The sequence below is a fragment of the Vulpes lagopus genome, chromosome X (genome assembly GCF_018345385.1).
Source record: "Vulpes lagopus strain Blue_001 chromosome X, ASM1834538v1, whole genome shotgun sequence".
NCBI classification, from domain to species: domain Eukaryota; kingdom Metazoa; phylum Chordata; class Mammalia; order Carnivora; family Canidae; genus Vulpes; species Vulpes lagopus.
In genome coordinates, this window is record NC_054848.1 from 49,389,567 (window position 1) to 49,414,650 (window position 25,084).

The window sequence follows — 25,084 nt, forward strand, 5'->3', positions numbered from 1 at the left end:
TTTAAATGTAAATGATATACCAATGCAACTTCCTTTACTCTCCTCCTCCTCACCTTTTTCTCTCTTGTCCATCCCTTTTGTTTTCTTCTTTCATTCTATTTTTATTCCTTCTCTTCCCTTTTTTATTCTCCTTTAAGCAGGCTTCAGAATTTCCTGCCAGCACTGCACTTAGGCAATAGGAACACAGCCTTAGAGGAAGAGGGACCTGGGTCTGACTCCTGGCTCTGCCTTTTTCTTAGTTGTTAGGCAATCACTTTACCTCTTTAAGCCACAGTTTTATCATTTATAAAACAGGCACAAATAACACCTTCCTTAAAAGGTTGTTGGAAGATGTAGTAGATTGTCTGCAAATATGTCCAACAATCCCTCCCATCTCTGACATGCATGTAGTCCTTCCCATCAGGATATTCCCCACTTTGGGTGCCTGGGTGACTCAGTCCATTGAGCATCTGCCTTTGGCTTGGGTCATGATCCCAGGGTCCTGGGATCGAGCCCCTCATGGGGCTCCCTGCTCAGCCGGGAGCCTGCTACTCCCTCTCCCTCTGCCTGGTGCTCTCCCTGCTTATATTCTCTCTCTCTCTCTTTCTGTCCAATCAATCAATCAATCAATCAATCTTTAAGAAAAAGGATATACCCAAATTTTAGATCTGGGCTAGCTGTGTTACTTGTTTAGACCAATAGAGTACAGCAGCAGTGCTAGTATATCATTTCTGGTCTTATGCCTCAAAGGCTTTGTTTTTTTACCCTTTGGAAGCCTGCCACCATGTGAAAAATGTCTGACTACACTACTTAAAAGAAAGGTCAAATGGAGGACAAGAGGCTGTGGAGGATAAAATACTAACAAATGAGGTAGGAAGCACAGGAAGCCCATAGCTCAGCCACCCCAGCTGAAGTATCAGATATGAGTGCAGACATCTTGGATCCTCCAGACCTAGCCAAGGTGTCTGAGGTAACACTACATAGAATGTAAATAAGCAATTCTCAGCAAGTCTTGCACAAATTGCAGATCATGAGCAAAGAAATTGTTGTTTTAAGCCACTAAGTTTTGAGGTGGTTTCACAATAGATAAATGAACCAAGCAAACTAAATGAGGTAGCACCCTACCCAGTGGGTAGAAGGTATAGGTGCTCAACACATGGTTGTTCCCTTCCCATTCAGAAGTGTCTCTAGGAGATGGCTGATCTAGTTAGTGGTGCTACAACTGACTTTTAGAACTGACAAACCTGATCTTCAGTGTGCAAGGATGCGGAGCAATAACAACTCTTCATATACTTACAGGGATCTATGAGGCCTATACAGGTTAAGATATACCCCAAGTTACACAGCTGAGTGTGCTCCTTTTGCCCACAGTGAGCCTGGGCCACCTCAAAGCAAGCTTGTAGATGAACAAAATCTGCGGTGAGGAAGTAATGTCAGGTAAGACAAATAGTATTTATTTTACCAGTCATTCAATCTACCTGAAGGAAATTAACACTTATTGAGTGCTTACTATGTATCTAGCATTGATTACAATAGCCCATAAGTGGGTACTGTTATTTCTCCCACTTTTTGGATGAGGACACTGAGGCACAGAGACATTTTTGTCATCTATTGGGTTACTGGGAAGCACTGGGACTATTTAATGTATAGGATGTTAATTAGGGAGACCTTTGGATTAATACTTGTAGAAAGGAAGCATTAGAGGAGGCAGGGTTTAACAGAGGATGCTGTTAAACTGCAATGCAGTCTTAATAGAAACCTCAGTCTACCCAATGGAGAGCTCTGAAACTAGGATAGTCTCTCAGTATTGTTCCTTATTGTATCTTTATAGGGAACCAGGCCTTTGTATTCCTGCATCAATTACTGGATTCTGAGTCCCTAGTATCTAGTTTAGAGTTATTTCAAACACTCCTATCATCAAAGTATTCCATAAAGGAGAAAGCCTTAAAGAAATAAAAGTGATCACAGAGAAAAAGAAAAAAATGGGCTCTAGAACTAAATCTGGATTGAAATCTTAACATATCTCTTACTGTTTAACTCTGGGCAAGTTATTTAAATTCTCTGAGCTTTGGTTTACCTTTCTGGAAATTGGCAATAAAAATACTTAGCATGAGAAGATTAGAGGGAGGATGGCAGGAGAATAGGGGACCCATGTTTCATCTCATCCCTTGAATTCAGCTAGTTATTTAGAATCATTCTGAAACCTGTGTATTTAACCTGAGATCTAATAAAATAAGTGCTGCAATTCTACAAATAGAAAAGCAACCACTATTTGCAATGTAGGAGGTGCAGAGACATGAATCTGAGGGGACATATCGGAATATAAACCATGGGGTGGGGGAGCCTCCATAAGCCAGCTACCAGAAAGTGATACAGCAGTGCATTGCAAAATCAAAGCTTTTATAAGTCTGCTCTTGTGAGGGAAGTCCCTGCTTGAAAGCTGATCAGGTGGTGAAGTGGGGCAGAATCCTAGGTGGGATAGTGTTGTTTCAGGATTCCCAGAGTCACAGAAAGAATGACGGTGCCTGAGTGCAGCAGAGTTCCCAAACATTGGAGAGAGGAAGACCAGCTACAATTAATGAGTCCTGAAGTGGCCTCTCAACTAGGTGTTACCATATAGCTCTAACCACAGCACAGATGTGGTGACCACTCTCCAAGCAGGGGCCCAGGAAACAGCAAAAACTGCTACAAGACCCTGCTCTTTCCCCTGGGATGAGTGACTGCTCCCCAAGCAGGAGTCTAGTGAGCAACAGGGAGTTGTGAGATCCTCTCAAATCTCCCCTCAGGCAAGATTGGTATGGGTATGCACTGCAGGAATCTGTGGAATTTGGCACACACAAAAGGGATTGAATGCTTTTCTCTGAAGGTGCACTGAAGAGTGGGCAGAAATCTTTCAGCTCCAGGATTGGAGATCTAGGTGCCACCATTTTTACTTTTTTTTTTTTTTAACCATACTCTAAAGCAGCCCAAAAAAGCATTCAGGAAACAAAAGCCACATAGAGCAACCCTAAGTAGCTTACACTGAGTCAGGTCCCCTAACAATGGGGGATTCAACACAGCCCTGGCAAAGACACCTGAGAATCAGCGCAACAGACACCTCCCCTAGAAGAGCAGGAGGAATATGATTCAAATACCAGGTAATGGACCACTCAAAACTGAAAAACTCCTGTGCTAGGGGAGTTTTTCACAACAAAACTCGAGGTTATTTCCTCATGAGTCTTTTGGTATACAGTTTTCTTTTTTTTCCCTTTTCAACTAGTTTCTTATTTTAACAATTTTATTTTTAAGTCTTTTTTATTTTCATTTTTAAGTTAAATTATATGTATATGCTCTTCATATTTAGCTTTTCACTGCATTGAATTTTATTTTAATAAATATATGTTTTGCTCTCTTTATAAATTTGTGATTTAGGGTCTTCTAACAGACAAAAATACACTCAGGACCAAAAGAACCACCCTGTTTTGACTGGCTGCAAAATTATATTCTCTTTTTCCCTTTTTTCTTTTTCTTTACTTTTTTGGTTTCTGACATCTTCAGATTTGACTAATTTGTATTTTGCTAGGGTTGCGGTTGGTATTTTGATTTTGTTCTCTTGTTCATCCGTTCTTCTCTGGACAAAATGATTAGAAGGAGGAATCCATAACAAAAAGACAAGAGGTAATACTGTGTGCCACAGACCTAACCCATATGGATATAAGTAAGATATCAGAGCTGGAATTTAGGGAAATGATTATAAAGCTATTAGCTGGGCTTAAAAAGCATAAAAGACACAAGAGAAACTCTTAGTACAGAAATAAAAATCTAATCAGACTGAAATTAAAAATGCTTTAACTGAGATGGAGCGTAAGATGGATACTCTAGGTAGAGAACTCCTCTCAAAATCGATAAAAATAGATCAAGACCCCAACATAGGGGCTTGTAAATTCCAGATATAAAGAGAAAATCCTGAAAGCAGTTAGAGACAAGAGGTTCTTAACCAACAAGGGTAGAAACATTAGGCTGGTAGGAGACCTCTCCACAGAAACCTGGCAGGCCAGAAAGGGTTGGCATGATATATTCAGGGTACTAAATGAGGAAAACATGCAGCCAAGAACACTTTATCCAGCAAGGCTGTTAATCAGAATGAAAAATACGAAAAAGACCTTCCAGAACAAACATAACTAAAAGAACTTGTAATCGTTACACCGGTCCTGCAAGAAATATTAAAGGGTATCCTGTAATGAAGACAGAGCACAAAAGTAACATAGAACAGAAAGAAATCTACAGAGACAATCTACAGAAACAGAGACTTACAGGAAATAAAATGGTACTTAATTCATATATTTTGATACTTATTCTGAATGTAAATGAGATAAATGCTTTAATCAAAAGACACAGAGTATTAGAATGAATAAAAAAGAGTAATATACATCCAAATACTGTTTGCAAGAGACTCTATTTATTTGTATGTTTTTTTTGGACTTAGATTTGCCAACGTATAACACCCAGTGCTCACCCTGGGAAGTTCCACCCTCAGTGCTCATAACACAGTCACCCCATTGCCCCGTCCACCTCCCCTTCCAAAACCCCCTGTTCATTTCCAGAGTTAGGAGTCTCTCATGGTGTGTCACCCTCTCTGATTATTCCCACTCATTTTCTCTCCTTTCCCCTATAATCCCTTTCACTATTTTTTATATTCCCTATAAGAGTGATACATATAATGATTGTCCTTCTCCAATTGACGTACTTCACCCAGCATAAAACCCTCCAGTTCCGGGATCCCTGGGTGGCGCAGCGGTTTGGCGCCTGCCTTTGGCCCAGGGCGCGATCCCGGAGACCCCGGATCGAATCCCACGTCGGGCTCCCGGTGCATGGAGCCTGCTTCTCCCTCTGCCTGTGTCTCTGCCTCTCTCTCTCTCTCTCTCTCTCTGTGACTATAATAAAAAAAAAAAAAAAAAAAGACCAAAAAAAAAAAAAAAACCCCTCCAGTTCCATACACGTTGAAGCAAATGGTGGGTACTCAATGTTTCTAGTGGCTGAGTAATATTCCATTGAATATATATACTACATTTTCTTTACCCATTCAGCTTTTGATGGACATTGAGGCTCCTTCCACAGTTTGGTAATTCTGGACATTGTTGCTATGAACATTGGAGTGCTGGTGTATAGTATTTTCAATGTATCTGTATCTTTGGGGTAAATGCCCAGTAGTGCCATTGCTGGGTCATAGCTCTATTTTTAACTACGTGAGGAACTTCCACCCACTTTTCCAGATTGGCTGTACCAGTTCACATTCCCACCAACAGTGCAAGAGGGTTCCCCTTTCTCAACATCCTCTCCAGCATTTGTTGTTTCCTGTCTTGTTAATTTTCACCATTCTCACTGGTGTGAGGTAGTATTCCATTGTGGTTTTGATTTGTATTTCCCTGATAGCCAGTGCTGCGGAGCATTGTCTCATGTGCTTGTTGGCCATGTCTATGTCTTCCTCTGTGAAATTTCTGTTCATGTCTTTTGCCCATTTCATGATTGGATTGTTTGATTCTTTGCTGTTGAGTTGAATAAGTTCTTTAGAGATCTTGGATACTAGCCCTTTATTTGATATGTCATATGCAAACATCTTTTCCCATTTTGTAGGTTGTCTTTTAGTTTTGTTGACTGTTTCTTTGGCTGTGTAGAAGTTTTTTATCTTGATGAAGTCCCAAAAGTTCATTTTTGCTTTTATTTTCCTTGCCTTCATACATGTATCTTGGAAGAAGTTGCTGTCGCCAAGTTCAAAAAGGGTGTTGCATTTGATCTCCTCTAGGATTTTGATGGAATCTTGTCTCCCATTTAGATCTTTCATCCTAAGATTTGCATGAAATCAGTAAAGGCCTCGAATAGCCAGAGGAATATTGAAGAAAACCAAGCCCAGAGGCATTACAATGCCTGACTTCAGGCTGTATTATAAAGCCGTGATTTTCAAGACACGTGGTGCTAGCACAAAAACATACACAAAGATCAATGGAACAGAAGGAGAACCCAGAAATGGACTTTAAACTCTATGGTCAACTAATCTTCGACATAGCAGGAAAGACTATCCAATGGTAAATGGACATTCAATATATGGTGTTGGGAAAATTGGACAGCCACATGCAGAAGAATGAAATTAGACCATTCTCTTACATCATATACAAAGATAAACTCAAAATGGAGGAAAGAAATAAATGTGGGACAAATCCATCAAAATCCTATGGGAGAACACAGGCAGCAACCTCTTTGACCTTGGCCTCAGGAACTTCTGGCTAGACATGTCTCCAAGGGCAAGGGAAACAAAAGCAAAAATGAACTATTGGGACCTCATCAAGAGAAAAAGCTTTTGCACAGCAAAGGAAACAGTCAACAAAACTCAAAGTATATCTAGCAATCTATAGAATGGGAGAAGATATTTACAAGTTTCTTATCAGATAAAAGGCTATCTTCCAAAATCTATAATGAACTTATCAAACTCAACACCCATAAAAACAAATAATCTAGGCAAGTAATAGGCAGGGGACATGAATAGATATTTCTTCAAAGATGATATACAAATGGCTGACAGACATGAAAAAATGCTTCACATCACTTGTCATTAGGGATGTAGAAACCAAAACCACAATGAAATGCCATTTTACATTGGTGGGAATGGCTAAAGTTAACAAGACAGAAACAGCCTATGTGGGCAAGGATGTAGAGAAAGGGGAACCCTATTACACTATTGGTGGGAATGCAAGCTGATACAGCCACTCTGGAAAACAGTATGGAGGTTCCTCAAGAAGTTAAAAAAGAGCTACCTGACAACTCAGCAATTGCAATCTTTTTATCCCAAAGATACAAATATAGTGATCTGAAGGGGCATCTGCACTTCAATGTTCATAAGCAGCAATGTCCACAATAGCCAAATTTTGGACAGAGCCAAGATGTCAGATCCACTGACAGATGAATGGGTAAAAAATATGTATATATACAAAATGGAATATTACTCAGCCTTTAGAAAGGATGAATACTTATCCTTTACATTGATTTGTATGAAACTGTAGGGTATTTTGCTGAGTGAAATAAGTCAGTCGGTGGAAGATAATTTTATTATTTAACTCCTATGTGGAATATAAGAAACAGTGCAGAGGATCATATGGGGAGAGAGGGAACACTGAAGGGGAAGTCATCATAGAGGGAGACAAACCATGAGTCTTAAATGCAGGAAAGAAACAGAGGGTTGCTAGAGGGGAAGTGTATGGGGGATGGGGTAATTGGGTGATGAGTGTTAAGGAGGGCATGTGATGCGATGAGCACTGGGTATTATTTGCAACTAATGAATTACTGAACTCTACATCCCAAACTAATGATGTACTACTATATGTTGGGTAATTGAATTTAAATTAAAAAATACTTAGCTTGAAAGATTGTTTTGAAAATCAGATACAGTCATGTACATTAAGTGTATTACAGAGGCTTGACACCGAGTAAATATTTAATAAATGGAATTATAATAATAATAGGGTAAATCATTGTGCAGTGGTGTGTTTTCTCTCATCATTTGTAGGGTGGAGAAATAAAAGTGAAGAAGAGCTACCCAGAAGGGGAAACGGCACCACATTTTTTCTGTTACTTGATACTTATAGAAACTCCTCAGCATTCACTCAAATGAACAAATGTTTATTTAAAAGAATTTGTATACATATAACACTCTCACTTTCAAAAAGCAGAGTAACTTTTTATATTATGAATAAACAAACACTGGCAACTTAAAACTATGGTTAAGGAAGGTAGGAAAAATATCCCCTTTCCCCAGCCAGGGACTGAGACTTGGAGCTAAAGCCAACCTCCATCTCTGTCCTTTAAGTCTGAGAGTGACTTGACTAGAGATCTGATTTTGGTAGAGAGGAGAACTGTAGAGCTTGGGGAGCCTAGTGCCTTTTCTTTTGTAAGGGAAGGCCACCAAAACAATCTATAGGAAAGGGAGTAGCCAGCAGCTGACTTGAGCTGAGGCTGCTTTACAAGAGAGCAGACCCAAGAGAGGGAGGGATGAATGGAGGGGAAATTCTACCCTCCTACCTATGTGAAATGGTTGGCACTCACTTGAATCTCAGCTCATGCCTTTAACCCCTAAGATATATCATTGAGAAACTGCCAGAATAATGGTTTTGAATAAAAATGATTTTGAACATTTGGCAACAGAGATGTCAGCCTGGGGCCCCTCTCATTCTAAGGCAGCCTGTACAGTAGAGCCCGATAATTTAGGCAGCAAGTTACATAGGACTTGTGGATAGCTGCAGCTCACTGATTTCACTGTGAGGAAATTCTGTCATTGATTTGAAAAACAAGGGTTATGAGAAAGGCCTGCTGGTCTCAGGATCTCTAGACACACAACCTATACCTGAGAACTTTACCCTATCTGGGAGACTGGCATGGGAGTGAACTCCATAATAGCAGCCAGGCTTCCCAAATGAATAATAAAAGGAGGTCTTGTCCAACTGACCTCTGGGCCTTCCTTAGATGACATGAGATGAGGAGGGGTTTGTGGGGAAGATATATACACCAAGTCTACTGGAAAGTTCAGCAAGAAGACTGTTGACCCTTCAGAGCCTAATGTAAAAGTACAAGGAGGGGGCACACTGGAGCCTTCACCTGAAACAAGGGCCTCCTCCAGCCCTCAGCCCTTAGGTCCCAGGCCTCAGACACAAGAGGCAGAGAATCACATCTTGGCCTCTGCCCTTCCCTCAGCATCAAATAAGGGCAGGAGTTGAAATGTGGGTGGGAGAGAAGGGATCATCAGACACACTATCATTAGCACCTGAACCATATCTCTTCTTAAATCAGAAACCCCAAGAGAAGAAAGAAGAGCAAAGGAGAGAGGTTGTGCTTCCATCACACTAAATAGGAAACTTGGTAGAGGTGGGGCAGGGTGGTTTCAAATCAAGAAATTAATCACTCTAGCCGTGGAAGGAATTATGAGCAGCAGAGCTCTATGTGTTCTCCATCTCTTCATTCATCTTGCTTCCGTTTTGGCTTTTTGGGGTTCCGGGACCGACTCTTGGCCTTGCACAGAGGACATATAGGTGCATTCCGATGAATTTGCTGATGGCATGACAAGCAGGCCTGGTGGGAGGACACAGGACAAAGAAAGTTAGTGATCAGATTCTTCTAGCCTATGGTTCAGCCTTCTCATCCCCAAGGGTCAAGAAAGCAATTGTGATTTCCCAATAGGAAGATGTTATTATCACTTCTCAAAGAGTGTGACCCAAGTAGAGAGATCAGTGCTAGATGTAAGAATGTAAAGGCTATAAAGGGATGAGGGTCCAAGATGGTTATTGAGGAAAAATATCCAGAATTTGGAAATAAGGCAAAATGAGAATTGTATATCATTTTAGCATTATATTGGAGTATGGTCCAACAGGCCCTATTAAGGATTATTTAATACTCTAGGACAGATAGCAGTTAACTTTCTCTATGAATATTTTAGACTTTTCAGGTCACGTGGTCTTAACCGCACCTACTCAACTATACCTGTTCTTTATGAAAGAAGCTACAGACAATACATAAACAAACAGGCAGATGGGTGTGTGTCAGTAAAACTTTATTTACAAAAACTGAGAACCAATCAGACTTGGTCTGTGGGTTCTAGTTTGCTGACCCCTGCTCTAGGAGAATGTCCCTTTCTTGACTATTTACTATTGATCAGGGTCCAAACTGTGATTTATGCTAATGAACTACAAATGATTTTTTTCCCAGTAGAGATGCAGATTATTTCTGTTCCAAAGAAAAGATAATCATAAAAGTTACATTTATTTATTTTACTGGACATCAACCAGTTCTGTATTTAATTTTGCAAACTCATTTCAGCATTCTTTTCCTTTTCTTACTACATAAATAACTGTTTTTCAAATGCTTTTGGAACCACCTTTGTAATCCTGCTGACTCCCTCATTAAGAACAAATGTTCACTATATATTTGCACAAGTCTTTCTAACTTAAAAAAAAAATTATCCTTTGGTAGAGCCTGCCAACCTTCCTGCATTGTAGCCCCATTGGGAATGTGAAGCAGTGAAACCAGCTCGTCTGCTACAGCACATATATACTAACTTTTCCTCTGTGTCCCAAGCAAAGGCTGTTTTAGGAAGGCACCAAATATGTAACTACAAAGCCCGAGTCCTAGCCTTCCGTGGGGCTGCTTGAAGATACCTTGCTTCCTCCACAACCCCTACTTAGCTCACTTACCTTCATAGGTGGGGGCTGTTGCCTGAAGGTGGCTGTCTGCCGAGTGTCCTGCTTTCTAGCCACTTGGAGTTGTTGGGCAGCAGCAGCTGCAGCGGCCAGAGACTCAGGGATGGGGGGCTCCTGAGGCTCCGTCTGCCACTCCGCTTTCTGCTTCTCAAAGTAACTTTGGAAATGAAAGACATTAGTTAGATCATTCTGAAAGCAAGGAGAACCTTGCCCCTCTTAAAGACTCCATGTCACAGAACCAAAGGGGTTGGGCTGTGGCTCACTATAGAAAGTTCCTGTATCCTCCCCAGCACAAGGTTCTTCTCCTTCACTACCTGTCCCATTGTCTGCTGGGAAGGGTAATCCTCCTCTTTGCTGGCTCTGACAGATCCAGAAAATCAAGACTCCCAGGGCTAACAAAGTCCTTAAAGGGAACTTGCTTACTGTTCATCCCATTTACCCTTGCAATATTCTCATTAAGTGTCCCAGACCTCTGCTCACATACCTCTAGGAAGAAGCTCAACACTTCCACAGGCAGCCCGCTCTACTTTAAGAAGTGTGCCTCCTTCTACTAAACTGAACTCTCTCTGTAAGGTGAGTATCTAGGTCTCTAGATAAAGTTCCAGGCTAGCACCTGGAGACCATAAAAGCCCAGCCTTCAACATTTTCAAAGGTTTCTAGACACCCCTTCTAGACTTTGACTTGGGAAGTCACCTCTTAAGAGTCACACACACACACACACACACACACACACACACACACACACACACAGTCATAGACACAGTCTTGTGTTATCAAAATTGCACAAAGAATTTTAAAAGCTTCCCAGTAATACTAGTCTAATCGTCCTTATTTTGGTACACAGAGACTTGTCCAAGGTCATACTGACAGGCCTGAAGCTAGGACTGAGAACCATGACTTTAGACCAGGTTTTATGTATGTATATGCACCTCTACGTGTGTATGTGTGTGTGTGTTGTATGTGTGTTACAGGGACAGGGAGTAGGCATCTTACTCCAAGGAGAGCTTCTCTTCCTCTTCACATAGGTCAGGGAGCCTCTGTAGGCCTAGAGTCATGCGTAGGGCATCCACATGTTCCTTCAGTGGCTTATACTCATCATGTAGCCGCCGGGTAGACTCTAGCAGCTTGTTTAGGTCATTCTCAGACTGTTTGATGGTGTTTTCCATCTAGAACACACAGTGAGGTAGGTACAGAGAAAAGACCCAACAATGTCAACAATGCAACAATGCAAGGCTCTACAGCTAGATGGATAAAATAGCTCAGGGTCCGGAGCCAGACCAATCTATGGTCAAGTCCTTCATTCACCATGTATTCTATGTGACTCATCATGCCTGTTTTTTTCATCTTTATAATGGTGATACTAATAGTTCTTACTTCATATAATCTTATGAAGATTCAGTGATTTAATTCATATAAATCTCTCAGTACAGGGGCTACCAAAGAGTAAAGTTTCAATAAATGGTAGTTATTACACAAATATAGCACCTTAAAGCTAGAATGGCCCTTAGAGCTGATTTAGTCCATCTCACCACCATTTTACAGATCAGAGAATTGAGACTCAGAAAGAAGAAGAAACTTCCTCAGAGAAATACTTCTTAGGGGCAAAACATAGACAAAGAATAAGGTCTTCTTCCCAAGCCAGTGGCTTTTATCTTAGATCAGTAGTTTTCAAAATGTGGTCACCAGATCAACAGCATTAGCATCACCTGGAAATTCATTAGGAATGCAAATTCTCAGGCACAACCCCAGGCATATAAAAATCAGAAATTCTAGGGTTGAGTTCAATAATCTATGTTCTAATAGCTTCTTCCAGATGACTTTGATTCATGTTTAAGTTTGAAATCCACTAACTTAGATTCTTAGCCTCTCTGTGGCTAATATTTGTAATTTGCATTGGCTTTGTATCCTTTGTTAGTTGGCAACAGTCCATGAGACCCTGGAATCCTGTGATCTTGTGACATAGGAAATACCAAGTACCTACTGTCCAAATCACATTCATATTTCCTTTAAAATCCTAGGCTTGGCAATATGAGGAAATAAGTATTGCCATAGAAATGAGTTTCCTAAGAATAGAAACTTAACTCCTTCAAATGTAATTTTTAAAAACTGCTTCTCATTGTCATAGGCTCAAAGGATTGAAAAGGATGTCCTAAGTCAGCACCTCTAAATTTCCTCCTGGTGCATCAATTTTGCAGCCCAGAGGTGATCATTCAGACTGTGCTTGAATAACTCCAAAAAGTGGGAAACTTATCAACTTAGCAGACAGTTCATTCCCCATGTTCCAAGTATCTCAAAAAGAGACTCTAATGAGGGAGCTACACTTTAGTAAGGTGGCAGAGATTATTTGTTTAGCCTACTTGGAAGCTTTGGAGCCCGTTGAGCTAGGCCCCAGAGGCAGCTGTCTGCTCTGATTTACTCCAAGGCTAACTCTCAACTCCCAGACTCCCAGAATGACAGCACATAAGTGCTGAAAGAGACCTTAGAGGTGACTGAATCCCTGTAACAGTAAAGAGAGAAAATGAGGCCTAAGAGAAAAAGGGACTTGTCCAGTGATATTCAGTGACAGAGCCAGAGCTAGATCTCAGAACTGGATTCTTCCATTCTACCACAACCTGATGCTTACTCCCCTAAGTTGGCCACAGCCACATCTCAAGGAGAGGCCACAGTACTCATTACTGTCTATTCAACTAAGGGCCCAGAGGTAGGCTTCAGGCGGCAAGCCATGTACCACATTGATATCAGCATGGATCAGTCGGAGTTCCTCCACATGGGCCATCTTCTCCTGTAGCAGCAAGTCCATCTCCTGCTTATATTCCTTCAGGTGCCTCTCCTCTGATTCAAGAGCCTCAAACTCAGCCTTCAAACGTGCCTTGATCTTCTCCATCTGAAGGGTCTTGTTCCTGCAATTACCAAAAAGCAAGAAACAGATCAGCAGGAAAAGGGAGGGAAATGGGAATAGAATATAGATTTAGCCCTGAGCCAGGGCTATTTTCCTAAGCTTTTCATTCTCCAGGCAGACCCAACTTGAAGCCATCCCCCAAAAGTTAGAAGATCCTTTATTTATTTTTTTATTATTGTTTCATGTTTTTTTAATAATAAATTTATTTTTTGTTGGTGTTCAATTTGCCAACATACAGAACAAGACCCAAGTGCTCATCCCGTAAAGTGCCCCCCTCAGTGCCCGCCACCCAGTCACCCCCACCCCTGCCCTCCTCCCCTTCCACCACCCCTAGTTCGTTTCCCAGAGTTAGGAGTCTTCCATGTTCTGTCTCCCTTTCTGATATTTCCTACCCAATTCTTAGAAGATCCTTTATTCTAAGATTGAAGCTCAGTGGGTCTCAAAAGGGGATAATTGTATTCCTTTATGGAACATTTGCAAACATGGAGGTTTTTGCTGTTAGAATGATTCATGATAAAACACTACTGGCATGTAGTGGCCATAAGCCAGAGACACTAAATAGCCTCTTAATGCACAGGAAAGTCCTACATCACAAAAAACTCCAACCCAAGATGCCAACCATGACCTTTGAGAAACTCCTACAGGAGCACCGTCCATTAAACTTTCTACAATGATGGAAATTTTCTATATCTATACTTTTTCATACAGTTGCCAATACACACATGTAGCTACTGGGTACTTGAAATATGGCTAGTGCAGTTGAAGAACTGAATTTTGAATTTTATTTAATTTTAATTAATTTAATGTTATACTATCACACATGGTTAACAGGACTGCACAACTCTACAGAGTCCACTCTTCAGTTCCAGAAGAGGAAGTGGAATGTAAAAACTATAGCTCATTTCTTTTCCTAAAAAATAAAACTTGTATCTGGTTGTTAAATCCCAATTGTATATATTCTGGTTCAGTAATCGCACATCTGTGAATTTATTCTAAGGAAATAATTAAGGGAAACAAAACATTAGTACACAGGAATGTTCATTCTGGACTATGGGAAAGACTGCAATATTTGGAAACCATTAAAAGTAATCACTATGAAGACTTATGACATGGAAAATATTGAAGATATGATACTTAATGGAGAAGTGTATATACTTGGATTGCATTTTTCAAAATATACATGCACAAAATATACTGGCACAGTTTCAAGGACCTTTAAGACCATTTGAAGCATGCCTAAATAAAAAGGACACAAAAATTTGGAAGGAGGCCCCTCTAGGGCACATTGTTATCCTCCCAATGGCTCTCTACTTTCTGGTTTTCAGGTACTACCTAGCTGTTATCCATCACTCAGATGGATAACAGCTTTCTTCTGCATCAGTAGCTGGCTTTCACCCTTGCTCCAGGCCATTCCATGGGTGCTCTTGCTCTATACCCTAGACTCTGGCTTCCGGCTTTAGCCTGCTTCTGTCTTTAGTCTCTCTCTCATGGCTCCTGCCTTAAGAGGTGACTCTCAATGGCACAGACCCACAAACAGACTTGTGTTAGGTGGATAAGATAATGGGAGAAATTTTTCTTTATTTATTCAAAAATTCTTTTCATGTTATTGTATTTTGTTACCTAGAAAGGGTAAAAACAAAAGATGAGTGTTATTATCCCATTTGTAAAATAAGAAATTGAGGTTCAGGGTAGCAACTTGCCCAAGATCACAGAACTAGTAAATGGGATATTGAGATTTGAACACAGGGCCCTCTAACACCACCCACTATGCCACACTGAGTGGGGTTGCCCTGACTAAAGAGCATAAACATAATAAGAGTTCTTGGTATACCTGTTCAACTGCCTTGAAGAGGGTGAAACTGACTTGTATTGGCCAATTAACTAACTATATAGAGCCCCTCCTATCTAGATTTCCATTTTCCTCCTCTATATTACATGTAGAGCAATCTGAATTTTGCCTATCCCTAACCCAATTTACAGATGAGAAAATTGAGATTTAGAGTGAGATATAGTATATCATCCTAAGGCAATCTGTGACAGTGCTCAGCCTACAATCCATTTCTGCAAGCAGAACCATATTATAAAAGGAACATGAGCTGTAGATTCAGACCTGGGTATAAATCTGGGTTCTACCATTCCCTAGCTATCTGGTTTTAGGCAATAATAATAACAGCTATATTTATAGTTTATATTTATTGAACACCTATTATGTACCAATTATGTAGGATTTTAATATCAACTCTAACAAATATTTATGGGACATTTATCATGAGGTATGCACTATACCAGTTGCAAGGAATAGAACAAAAAACAGAATAGTCTGTGGACAGAAAAATTCATCTAATGACTAAAATGGACCCTGAACACATTGCTACAAGAAAAACTACGTGATGAGTAGTAAAGATGAGATGCAGAATGCAATAGAAAGACACAATAAAGGGATATAACAGTCTAAGGGACATAGTAAAGTCAAAGGGACATTCACCAGAAGCTATCCTAATAATCTGTGGATGTGAAAATTGGAGCAAAACCTGGAAAATGAGTAGGAGGTAGCTGGAAAAGTGCACGTAGACACAGAGGAAAGCAGTCCAGGCAGAAAGAATAGCATGAGCAATTGCCTTGGCACAGAAAAGAAAATGGCACATTAGATGAAACAAAGGTCAGTGTGGCTGGAGCATTTACTATATGAGGGAGGAGGCCTGAGATGAAATTAGAGAGGATGCCAGAATATGATCTGGGGATTGAGATGAGGAGTTAGGACTTTTATCCTTAGGAGAAGGGGGAATCATTGTAGTATTTCAAGCATCAGGAGAGGGACATAATCTGATTATCTCACTTCTCTCAGTCTTGGAGAGATTTTTGCTTCTAACAAGGTATGAAAGCAAAAAAAAAAAAATGTGGGGGAGGGGAACAACAACTAGCTGGGCAAAAGCAGTGAGGCAAAAGCCTCCAGGGCAGGAGAGCCCAACCCTGGAGAAGCTGGAACTTTAAAAATCTTCATCGGATTTTGCAGGACAGAAAAGTACTTAACAGAGTAATCTGACAGAATCACAGGAGGAGCAGTGAAGCCGCAAGATTCCTGGAGTCACTATAAAAGGAGGCGCAGGGAGGCGGGGCAAGATGGCAGAAGAGTAGGGTCCCCAAGTCACCTGTCCCCACCAAATTACCTAGAGAACTTCCAAATCATCCTGAAAATCTACGAATTCGGCCTGAGACTTAAAGAGAGAACAGCTGGAATGCTACAGTGAGAAGAGTTCACGCTTCTATCAAGGTAGGAAGACCAGGGAAAAAGAAATAAAGAAACAAAAGGCATCCAAGGGGGAGGGGCCCCGCGAGGAGCCGGGCTAAGGCCAGGGCGAGTGTCCCCAAGGACAGGAGAGCCCCGTCCCGGAGAAGCAGGAGCTGCACCAACCTTCCCAGGAGGAAAGGCGCCCGCAAGGAGTTAGAGTAGGACCCAGGAGGGCGGGGATGCCCTTGGGCTCCCTGGGACAGTAACAGACACATCGCCCCAGGGAGAGCGCGCCACACCCTGTGGCCGAGCTCCCTAAAGGGCTGCAGCTCTCACACGGCTGGACCCGAGAACAGCTCGGAGGCGGCTCCGGCAGAGGTTCCCCGCAGGAGGAGGCTGCGCGGCCCCGGGAGTAGCTCAGGGGCTGCTCCAGCAGAGGAAGAGGCTCCGCGCGGAGTGGGCTGCCCCAGGAGCAGCCTGGAGGGGCTCAGGCGGCGGCTCCGCGGACAGGGGGCGGCACGGCCCCGGGAGCGCGAAATCAACAGCGCAGGCCTGGGAGCACAGGGCAACCGGGACACAGCCCAGGATCCAGCCTCCCACCCGGAACAGGCAGAGGCCAGGAGGGCACAGGACAGCAAGGACGCTCCTACCCCAAGCTGAGCAGATCAGCGGCCCCGCCCTGGGAGCATCCAGGGCCCTGCAGACAGAGAACTCTGTAGTTATTGCCGGAGCTGAATCCAGGAATCCGGAGCTAGCTGCCGCCACTGTGGTTGTTCCTCCTGGGGCCTCACAGGGTAAACAACCCCCGCTGAGCCTCACAGTGGCCTCACGGGATAAGCAGCTTAAACATCACTCACTGAGCCCTGCATCAGGCAGGGGGCTGAGCAGCTCTCGCAAGTGCTAACACCTGACAATCAGCACAACAGGTCTCTCCCCCAGAAGACCAGCTAGACAGGCGAAAAACAAATTATTGACCGAGCAGCACTGGAAAGTTCCAGGGGAAGCCAAGGAACTTACAGTACACAAATTCAGAGGATACTCCCCCTTGGTTTTTTTTTTTCCTTTTTGATTTCTGTTTGCTTCCCCCCTTTTTTCTTTTTTTTCTCTTTTTCTTCTCTCTTTTTTATTTTTTTCCTCTTTTTTCTTTTTTCATTTCCTTTTCTCCTTTCTTTTCTCTCTTTTTCCCCTTTTCCCAATACATTTTCTTTTTGGCCACTCTGTACTGAGCAAAATGACTAGAAGGAAAACCTCACCTCAAAAGAAAGAATCAGAAACAGTCTTCTCTCCAGAGTTACAAAATTTGGATTACAATTCAATGTCAGAAAGCCAATTCAGAAGCACTATTATAAAGCTACTGGTGGCTCTCGAAAAAAAGCATAAAGGACTCAAGAGACTGCAGAATTTAGATCTAATCAGGCAGAAATTAAAAATCAATTGAATGAGATGCAATCCAAACTAGAAGTCCTAACGATGAGGGTTAACGAGGTGGAAGAATGAGTGAGACACATAGAAGACAAGTTGATGGCAAAGAGGGAAACTGAGGACAAAAGAGACAAACAACTAAAAGACCATGAGGATACATTAAGGGAAATAATGACAGCCTAAGGAAGAAAAACCTACATTTAATTGGGGTTCCTGAGGGCGCCGAAAGGGACAGAGGGCCAGAATATGTATTTGAACAAATCATAGCTGAAAACTCCTAATCTGGGAAGGGAAACAGGCATTCAGATCCAGGAAACAGAGAGATCCCCCCCCCCTAAAATCAATAAAAACCATTCAACACCTTGACATTTAATAGTGAAGCTTGCAAATTCCAAAGATAAAGAGAAGATCCTTAAAGCAGCAAGAGACAAGAAAACCCAAACTTCAATGGGGAGAAGTATTAGGGTAACAGCAGACCTCTCCACAGAGACCTGGCAGGCCAGAAAGGGCTGGCAGGACATATTCAGGGTCCTAATGAGAAGAATATGCAACCAAGAATAGTTTTTCCAGCAAGGCTCTCATTCAAAATGGAAGGAGAGATAAAGAGCTTCCAAGACAGGCAGGAACTGAAAGAATATGTAACCTCCAAACCAGCTCTGCAAGAAATTTTAAGGGGGACTCTAAAAATTCCCCTTTAAGAAGAAGTCCAATGGAACAATCCACAAAAACAGGGACTGAATAGGTATCATGATGACACTAAACTCATATCTTTCAATAGTAACTCTGAACGTGAATGGGCTTAATAACCCCACCAAAAGGGGCAGGGTGTCAGACTGGATAAAAAAGCAGGACCCATCTATTTGCTGTCTACAAGAGACTCATTTTAGACAAAAGGACACCTACAACCTGAAAATAAAACGTTGGAGAACCATTTACCATTCAAATGGTCCTCAAAAGAAAGCAGGGGTAGCCATCCTTATATCAGATAAACTAAAATTTACTCCTTAGACTGTAGTGAGAGATGAAAAGGGACACTATATCATACTTAAAGGATCTATCCAACAAGAGGACTTAACAATCATCAATATATATGCCCCGAATGTGGGAGCTGCCAAATATATCAATCAATTAATAACCAAAATTAAGACATACTTAGATAATAATACACTTATACTTGGTGACTTATACTTGGTGACAACATCTCCAAAGAAATGAGAGCTTTAAATTAAACACTGGACCAGATGGATTTCACAGATATCTAGAGAACTTTACATCCAAACTCAACTGAATACACATTCTTCTCAAGTGCACATGGAAGTTTTTCCAGAAGAGACCACATACTGGGTCACAAATCGGGTCTGAACCGATACCAAAAGATTGGGATTGTGCCCTGCATATTCTCAGACCATAATGCCTTGAAATTAGAACTAAATCACAAGAAGAAGTTTGGAAACACTTCAAACACGTGGAAGTTAAGGACCATCCTGCTAAAAGATAAAAGGGTCAACCAGGAAATTAAGGAAGAATTAAAAAGATTCATGGAAACTAATGAGAATGAAGATACAACCATTCAAAATCTTTGGGATACAGCAAAAGCAGTCCTGAGGGGGAAATACATCGCAATACAAGCATCTATTCAAAAACTGGAAAGAACTCAAATATAAAAGCTAACCTTACACCTAAAGGAGCTAGAAAAAAAACAGCAAGTAGATCCTACACCAAGCAGAAGAAGAGAGTTAATAAAGATTCGAACAGACAACGAAATCGAGATCAGAAGATTTGTGGAACAGATCAACAAAACCAGGAGTTGGTTCTTTGAATGAATTAATAAGATAGATAAACCATTAGCCAACCTTATTAAAAAGAAGAGAGAAGGCTCCAATTAATAAAATGATGAATGAGAAACGAGAGATGACTACCAACACCAAGGAAATACAAACGATTTTAAAAACATATTATGAACAGCTATGCGCCAATAAATTAGGCAATCTAGAAGAAATGGACGCTTCTGTGGAAAGCCACAAACTACTAAAACTGGAACAGGAAGAAACAGAAAACCTGAACAGGCCAATAAACAGGGAGGAAATTGAAGCAGTCATAAAAAACCTCGCAAGACACAAAAGTCCAGGGCCAGATGGCTTCCCAGGGGAATTCTATCAAAGGTTTAAAGAAGAAAACATACCTCTTCTACTAAAGCTGTTTGGAAAGATAGAAAGAGATGGAGTACTTCCAAATTTGTTCTATGAGGCCATCACCTTAATTCCAAAACCAGACAAAGACCCCACCAAAAAGGAGAAATATAGACCAAAATCCCTGATGAACATGCATGCAAAAATTCTCAACAAGATACTAGCCAATAGGATCCAACAGTACATTAAGAAAATTATTCACCATGATGAAGTAGGATTTATTCCTGGGACACAAAGCTGCTTCAACACTCGTAAAACAATCAATGTGACTCATCATATCAGCAAGAGAAAAACGAAGAAGCATATGATCCTCTCAATAGATACAGAGAAAGCATTTGACAAAATACAGCATTCATTCCTGATCAAAACTCTTCAGAGTGTAGGCATAGAGGAAATATTCCTCAACATCTTAAAAGCCGTCTACAAAAAGCCCACAGCAAATATCGTTCTCAATGGGGAAATGCTTGGAGTTTTCCCCTAAGATCAGGAACAAGACAGGGATGTCCACTCTCACCACTGCTATTCAACATAGTACTAGAAGTCCTAGCCTCAGCAATCAGACAAAAGAAAGACATTAAAGGCATTCAAATTGGCAAAGAAGAAGTCATACTCTCCCTCTTTGCCAATGACATGATACTCTACATAGAAAACCCAGAAGACTCTACCCCAAGATTGCTAGAACTCATACAGCAATTCGGCAGTGTGGCTGGATACAAAATCAATGCCCAGAAATCAGTGGCATTTCTATACACTAACAATGAGACTGAAGAAAGAGAAATTAAGGAGTCAGTCCCATGTACAATTGCACCCAAAAGCATAAGATACCTAGGAATAAACCTAACCAAAGAGGTAAAGGATCTATACCCTAAAAACTAAAGAACACTTCTGAAAGAAATTAAGGAAGACACAGAGAGATGGGAAAATATTCCATGTTCATGGATTGCAAGAATTAAAATTGTGAAAATGTCAGTGTTACCCAGGGCAATTTACACTTTTAATGCAATCCCTATCAAAATACCATGGACTTTCTTCAGAGAGTTAGAACAAATTATTTTAAGATTTGTGTGATATTAAAAAAAGACCCCGAATACCCAGGGGAATTTTTAAAAAGAAAACCATAGCTGGGGGCATCACAATGCCAGATTACAGGTTGTACTACACAGCTGTGGTCATCAAGACAGTGTGGTACTGGCACAAAAACAGACACATAGATCAATGGAACAGAATAGAGAACCCAGAAGTGGACCCTCAACTTTTTGGTCAACTAATATTCGACAAAGGAGGAAAGACTATCCACTGGAAGAAAGACAGTCTCTTCAATAAATGGTGCTGGGAAAATTGGACATCAACATGCAGAAGAATGAAACTAGACCACTCTATTTCACCATAGACAAAGAGAAACTCAAAATGGATGAAAGATCTAAATGTGAGAAAAGATTCCGTCAAAATCCTAGAAGAGAACACAGGCAACACCCTTTTTGAACTCGGCCACAGTAACTTCTTGCAAGATACATCCGTGAAGGCAAAGGAAAGAAAAGCAAAAATGAACTACTGGGACTTCATCAAGATAAGAAGCTTTTGCACAGCAAAGGATACAGTCAACAAAACTGCAAGACAACCTACAGAATGGGAGAATATATTTGCAAATGACCTATCAGATAAAGGGCTAGTTTCCAAGATCTATTAAGAACTTATTAAACTCAACAGCAAAGAAACAACCCAATCATGAAATGGGCAAAAGACATGAGCAGAAATCTCACAGAGGAAGACATACACATGGCCAAGATGCACATGAGGAAATGCTCTGCATCACTTGCCATCAGGGAAATACAAATCAAAGCCACAATGAGATACCACCTCACACCAGTGAGAAATGGGAAAATTAACAAGGCAGGAAACCACAAATGTTGGAGGGGATGCGGAGAAAAGGGAACCCTCTTGCACTGTTGGTGGGAATGTGAAATGATCAGCCTCTCTGAAAAACTGTGTGGAGGTTCCTCAGAGTTAAAAATAGATCTGCCCTACGATCCAGCATTGCACTGCTGGGGATTTACCCCAAAGGTACAGATGCAATGAAACGCCGGGACACCTGCACCCCGATGTTTCTAGCAGCAATGTCCACAATAGCCAAACTGTGGAAGGAGCTTCGGTGTCTATCGAAAGATGAATGAATGAAGAAGATGTGGTTTATGTATACAATGGAATATTCCTCAGCCATTAGAAATGACAAATACCCCCCATTTGCTTTTACGTGGATGGAACTGGAGGGTATTATGCTGAGTGAAATAAGTCAATTGGAGAAGGACAGACATTTATATGGTCTCATTTATTTCAGGAATGTAAATAATAGTGAAAGGGAATAGAGGGGAAGGGAGAAGAAATGGGTAGGAAATATCAGAAAGGGAGACAGAACATGGAAGACTCCTAACTCTGGGAAACGAACTAGGCGTGGTGGAAGGGTAGGAGGGCGGAGGTGGTGGTGACTGGTTGGCAGGCACAAAGGGGGGGCACTTGACGGGATGATCACTGGGTGTTATTCTGTATGGTGTCAAATTGAACACCAATAAAAAATAAATTTGTTATTACAAAAAAAATAAAATAAAAGGAGGGGCACCCAGAGGAAATCTCACCACAAACCACAGTCCAATATTGGTCATGGGCTGGAGTGCCACAGCCCTCTGGGGCATTTGGGAGAAGTCAGTTGGTTAGGCGGGCCAGCTCCGGACGGAGGTAGCTGTGGCCCATTACCTTCAGGAGAGGCAGTCCCTGGGCGTGCAGGTGCAGCCTCACAGGGCCCTTGATCCCAGGATACCCAAGTGGACAAATCTGGTGGTCGTGCATTCCCCCTGGGACAGGAGGAAGCAAGGAGGGCACAGTAAAGGAAGAAATCTCTGGCCACTATGTGCCCCGCATATTTTGCAGTTCAGTGTACCTGTGCCTAACCCCAGGAGCATCCAGGCTAGTGCAGACTGGGAGACTGTGGTTAGTTATTCATGGGGAGCTCAATTCCAGAGGTGGAGATCTGGCGGCTGCATTTGTTGTTTTCCCTCTTTGTATCACCTCATGACTGGGAGAGGTGGGATCTCTAGGGAACAAAGGCCTCACAGGATAAACAGCTCATATCGAGCCCAGGACCTGGAACGGGGTAGGGAATCTCTGACCAGGCAAAAACACCTGAGAATCAGCGCAGTAGACCCCTTCCCCATAAGAACTGCTGGAAGAACAAGGGAAGAGTAAGTTTATTGATAAAGCAGCACTGGAAACCTCCAAGACTGAGGTAAAATACTATATAAAAGGGTCTGGGTAGCCCCAGTGGCCCGGCGGTTTAGCACTGCGTTCAGTCTGGGGTGTGATCCTGGAGACCCGGGATCGAGTCCCACATCAGGCTCCCTGCATGGAGCCTGCTTCTCCCTCTGCCCATGTCTCTGCCTCTCTCTCTGTGTCTGTCATGAGTAAATAAATAAAATCTTAAAAAAAAGAACTAAAGGGTCCTACTTTTTCTTTTTCCATTATGACTCGTTTTTATAACAGACTAAAAATTTCCAATATTTTTTCTCTTTTGCCACGTGAACTACAATATTTACCAGCTCTACATTTTTAAGTTTTCTCCTTTTTGACTTTCATATTTCTACAATTACATGTCTTAGATATATTTTTCACTTCTGGATTCCCTTCAACGTATTCAATTTAATTTGGGTAGATATACGAGTTATGAGTATTTTTGTGCGTGTGTGTGTGTGTATTTTACCTTGTTTTGTTTTACAACGGTGGAAGTTAGTACCTTCTAAAACACGACCAACCTTCACCTAGAACCAAGTGGAAGACTATGTTGGTTCATTCTGTGAGATTATATTCTCTCTTCCTTCCCATTCTGCCACCCTCTTTTATCTTGTTTATGTTTTTGTGGTCAAGGTTGGGGCTTCATATAAGTATTACTGTCTTATATAAATTTGGGATAGACCATTTTCTAACATACAGAACAAAGTATGTTAGGATCACCCTCTAGGACCCCTCAAGTAGACTACATTCTCTCTCCACTACCACTGCCTCATCACCATGATTCTTCCCAATTTTGTCTTTTTCTTTGTTTTTGTTTTTTGGCTGTTGATTTTTACTACTTTGTTTTCAAATTTATTTTTCACTTTAGTGGTCCTTTTGTTTTATTTTCTCTGTTCCTATTTTCTTTACTTTCTGCTCTCTAACCTCTTCGGAATCATCTAGGGTGTATTTTACTTAGGCTGTGGTTGATATTTTTGACCCAGGCCACTCATACAGTCATTCTAACCAGACAAAATGACTACAAGGAAGAATTCACCACAAAAGAAAGAAACAGAAACCGTACTCTCTGCCACAGAATTACAGAATTTGGATTTCAATACAATGCCAGAAATTCAATACAGAAGTACAATTATAAAGCTACTGGTGACTCTAGGAAAAACTGTAAAGGACTCTACAGAATTCGTTACTGCAGAGTTGAGGTCTAATCAGGCTGAAATTAAAAATAGATGAAATGAGATCCAACTCAAATGGGATGTTCTAACAGCTAGGGTTAATGAGGTGGAAAAGAGAGTGAGTTACATAGAAGACAAGTTGATGGTTAAGAAGGAAGCTGAGGAAAACAGAGAAAAACAATTAAAAGCCCAGAGGAAAGTTTTAGGGAAATAAATCATATCGTGAGAAGGAAGAATATAGGTTTTATTGAGATTCCAGAAGAGGCTGAGAGAGAGAGAGTCAGACAGACAGACAAAGGACCACAAAGTATATTTCAACAAATCATATCTGAGAACTTCGCTAATCTGGGGAAGGAAGCAGGCAGGCATTCAGATATAAGATATAGAGAGGGACCCCCAAAAATCGATAAAAACCATTCAACACCTAGACATTTAAGAGTGAAACTTGCAAATTTCAGAGATAAAGAGAAAAGTCATAAAGCAGCTTGAAACAACAGCTTCTTAACTTATATGGGGAGAAATATCAGATTAACAGCAGACCTCTCCACAGAGATCTGGCAGGCGAGAAAGGGCTGGCATGATATATTCAGAGTACTAAATGAGAAGAACATGTAGCCAAGAATACTTTATGCAGCAGGGCTGTCATTCAGAATAGAAGGAGAGATAAAGAGCTTCCAAGGTAGGCAGAAACTAAAAGA

The 25,084-nt window shown here is 41.3% G+C and overlaps 1 protein-coding gene across 2 annotated transcripts in view; it reads right to left on the bottom strand.

Moving 5' to 3' along the window:
- Window positions 1-7,608: 7,608 nt before the first annotated feature.
- Window positions 7,609-25,084, bottom strand: part of ZC4H2 (zinc finger C4H2-type containing) — a 60,280-nt gene continuing 42,804 nt past the window's right edge. Inside the window, exons 2-5 of one of the 2 annotated variants that reach the window (XM_041742199.1) lie at window positions 12,925-13,096; window positions 11,190-11,362; window positions 10,191-10,353; window positions 7,609-9,072 (exon numbers count right to left, since the gene is read on the bottom strand). In XM_041742199.1, the coding sequence (XP_041598133.1) occupies window positions 8,959-9,072; window positions 10,191-10,353; window positions 11,190-11,362; window positions 12,925-13,096 (622 nt within the window). In that variant the 3' untranslated portion in view covers window positions 7,609-8,958. The remainder of the gene's footprint in view (window positions 9,073-10,190; window positions 10,354-11,189; window positions 11,363-12,924; window positions 13,097-25,084) is intronic. The other variant, XM_041742200.1, reaches the window with a different exon arrangement.